We start from the raw sequence: 2500 nt of genomic DNA on the forward strand, positions 1-2500 counted from the left end.
AGACTCGCCTTGACAATCTCAGCTGGCGATGTTCTGGACAAGTATATCAAAGTGTGTGACGTTTTAAGTCTCAACTGTGTGTAAAACGTGAACAGCAACTAGTTCACCGTCAAAGTCTGCATGGTGTTTAAAGCAGTTGGCTGCGTAGTGACGAATGTATTTCCTCAGGATTTTTCAGAAAGAGAGAGAAGGCTTTCAGTAAGTAGTGCTGGAGGCCTGTGTGTTGCCGCAGCTGAAATGGATCCTCTGGGTCGACTCTGTGTTTGTCCAGGCTCAGGGCTATCGATTCACCTGGCTGGCCAAGCGTGAAAAATCAGGTCGGCTCTGCTTTATGATTGGTTAATCCATGTGTCAATGACTTTGCTGGAGCGAGTAATGTGTCTGACAGGGGGTTTGTTTATGGACTTGTTCCGGGTCACGGTCATAGCACAGTTTAGCGTGCACACAGGACTAGTCTTCACGCCTCAGCTCAGCTGTGTGTGTGTGTGTGTGTGTGTGTGTGTGTGTGTGTGTGTGTGTGTGTGTGTGTGTGTGTGTGTGTGTGTGTGTGTGCGTGCGTGCGTGTGTGTGTCTGCTCTGACAGTTCATATCTTATTTCTGAATGGACTGTAGTTTTTCAACCTTGTGTGTATTTATTTTCAAGATGAACTTAGTGATCAAGTGAGACACATATCACAGACAAAGAGAGTTGTGTGAGAGGGAAATTGACTTTAATTGGATTTGTTTTGTTTTTCTTCTGCTTTCCAGAAACACAAACATGACACTGGACTGCTGCTCTCTCACCCCCGGCCTCTGAGGCCGCCCCAAAGCACAACCTTCCCAAAGGAAATCCCCGAAGAAGAAGAGATTGAGAGAAGAAAACGGCAACATCTACTACAACAACGACAACAACAGCAACGACAACAACAACAACAACAACACCGCTGCCCACCTTCCTCACGGTCAGCGTCAGCCTCCTCTTCCTTCTCCTTCAGCTGATTTCTCAGCTATCTTCCAACTAAATCTACCAACTGGGACGACACCGACAGCTCAAACAACAGAGACTCCAAACTAATTGGTCAAGCATTTCTTCAGGGTGACAAACTCTCTAAGCATGTTTGATGGAAACAGAAAAAAAAGTGACAAAAAAAAAAAGAAAAATCAATTTTCAGAAGAAAAGAAAAAATACCCGGAAAATCCCTCCCCCATGCTATATCCATCATGTCAGTCGTCATGGACACCTCTGGCCCCTATGAATCTTCAGCCGAGCTGCTTCACTGTACTTACCATCAGCATTAGCACTTTTATAAAGTAGATCACAGAGAACCCTTATTCTCTAGAATGACACTGGGTGGCCACTTATGATATGAAGTCCAGATATTAGTACTTAGCCCACTGCTGCGTTTAAATGATGTACAGTCTAGCCAAGCTATACAGGCTCATTCTCAGCCATTTGACATTGTCATTTATGTATATAATGATCTAAAACCATACTTGCCACCATCCCCTTTTCCCCCTTATCTTTCTAATTTGTCCTGATACAATTAGCACACCATTTAATCCAAGTTATTTAGATCAAATGCAGACACGTCGATGTAGATAAGGCTTGTGCTAGCAGTAGCAGAATCCGCAGGGATGCTATTGACATAGGCCAATCTGCTGGTGACAAAGACACTTTAGAGAAAGCTAACTCGCGAAGACATGAGACGCCAGGCCCAACCAGTACACCCCCTCCTCGAGAGAGACCTGATGATCCAACACTCCCTCTCTCCCTCCCTCCCCACACTCTAACCTCCACCCTCCTCTCCCCCACCTCCACCTGAGTGATGAGTGATGATTGGTTTCTTATCTGATAATCAAATGTTTTTGATTTTCTGGGAAAGACTCTAAAATGACTTTCTGTACAACTGGGATGAGTGTGAATGAGTTCCACCCAATTATTTTGGCAGCTCTTCTGTACAGCTCAGTGCAGTATACGGTCTTTCCTTCTCATTCCTTCCCCTATCTCTCTCTCCTTGTCTCCTCTAAAGGCAGCGTCCTCGGAGACAGTCCTTGTAGTTTGTCCATGTTGTGCGCTGGTTTGGTCTGGTGCTGCTGCTGCCCTCTGCCCTGCCCTGCACTGATCCACTGGGCAGAGGGTGGGGAGGTGGAGGTGCTCTCAGAGGATGCGGGGGGTGCTGGCTCTCTCCGCCACCAGCCTCTCGCTCAGCTCCCACAGGCTGAGGGCGGAGGCGTCGTTCTGGGCCTCGGCCGAGGGATGGCAGCGGTAGCAGTTGTTGAAGTACATGCCGCCCAGGCCCTCCAGCTCAGGAGCCACGGCGCAGTAGACGGTGGTGGCCGCGCCCTGTTGCTGTGGAAACGACAAAAGAAAAGGACAAGAAACAGCAGCATGAGTGAGTGGCTCCCAACTGTCATGACAGAAGGAGCCTGTGGACCCTGATCAGCCGACACAGAGGAGCAGAGTGGACTCTTTAAGGACACCTGCGGAAGGACCCGTGCCTAGAACTTTCCGGGCCGTCAT

General features: G+C 48.2%; 1 protein-coding gene across 1 annotated transcript in view; it reads right to left on the reverse strand.

The window, feature by feature from the left end:
* Nucleotides 1-1962: 1962 nt before the first annotated feature.
* The window catches only part of wwox (WW domain containing oxidoreductase), a gene marked incomplete at its 5' end in the record, with an annotated part of 261734 nt that continues 261196 nt past the window's right edge, over nucleotides 1963-2500 (reverse strand). The window contains one exon of the mRNA XM_080841900.1: nucleotides 1963-2329. Coding sequence (XP_080698026.1) covers nucleotides 2138-2329 — 192 coding nt within the window. The 3' untranslated portion in view covers nucleotides 1963-2137. The remainder of the gene's footprint in view (nucleotides 2330-2500) is intronic.

Source organism: Sprattus sprattus, assembly GCF_963457725.1.
Source record: "Sprattus sprattus genome assembly, chromosome: 7".
NCBI classification, from domain to species: Eukaryota; Metazoa; Chordata; class Actinopteri; order Clupeiformes; family Clupeidae; genus Sprattus; species Sprattus sprattus.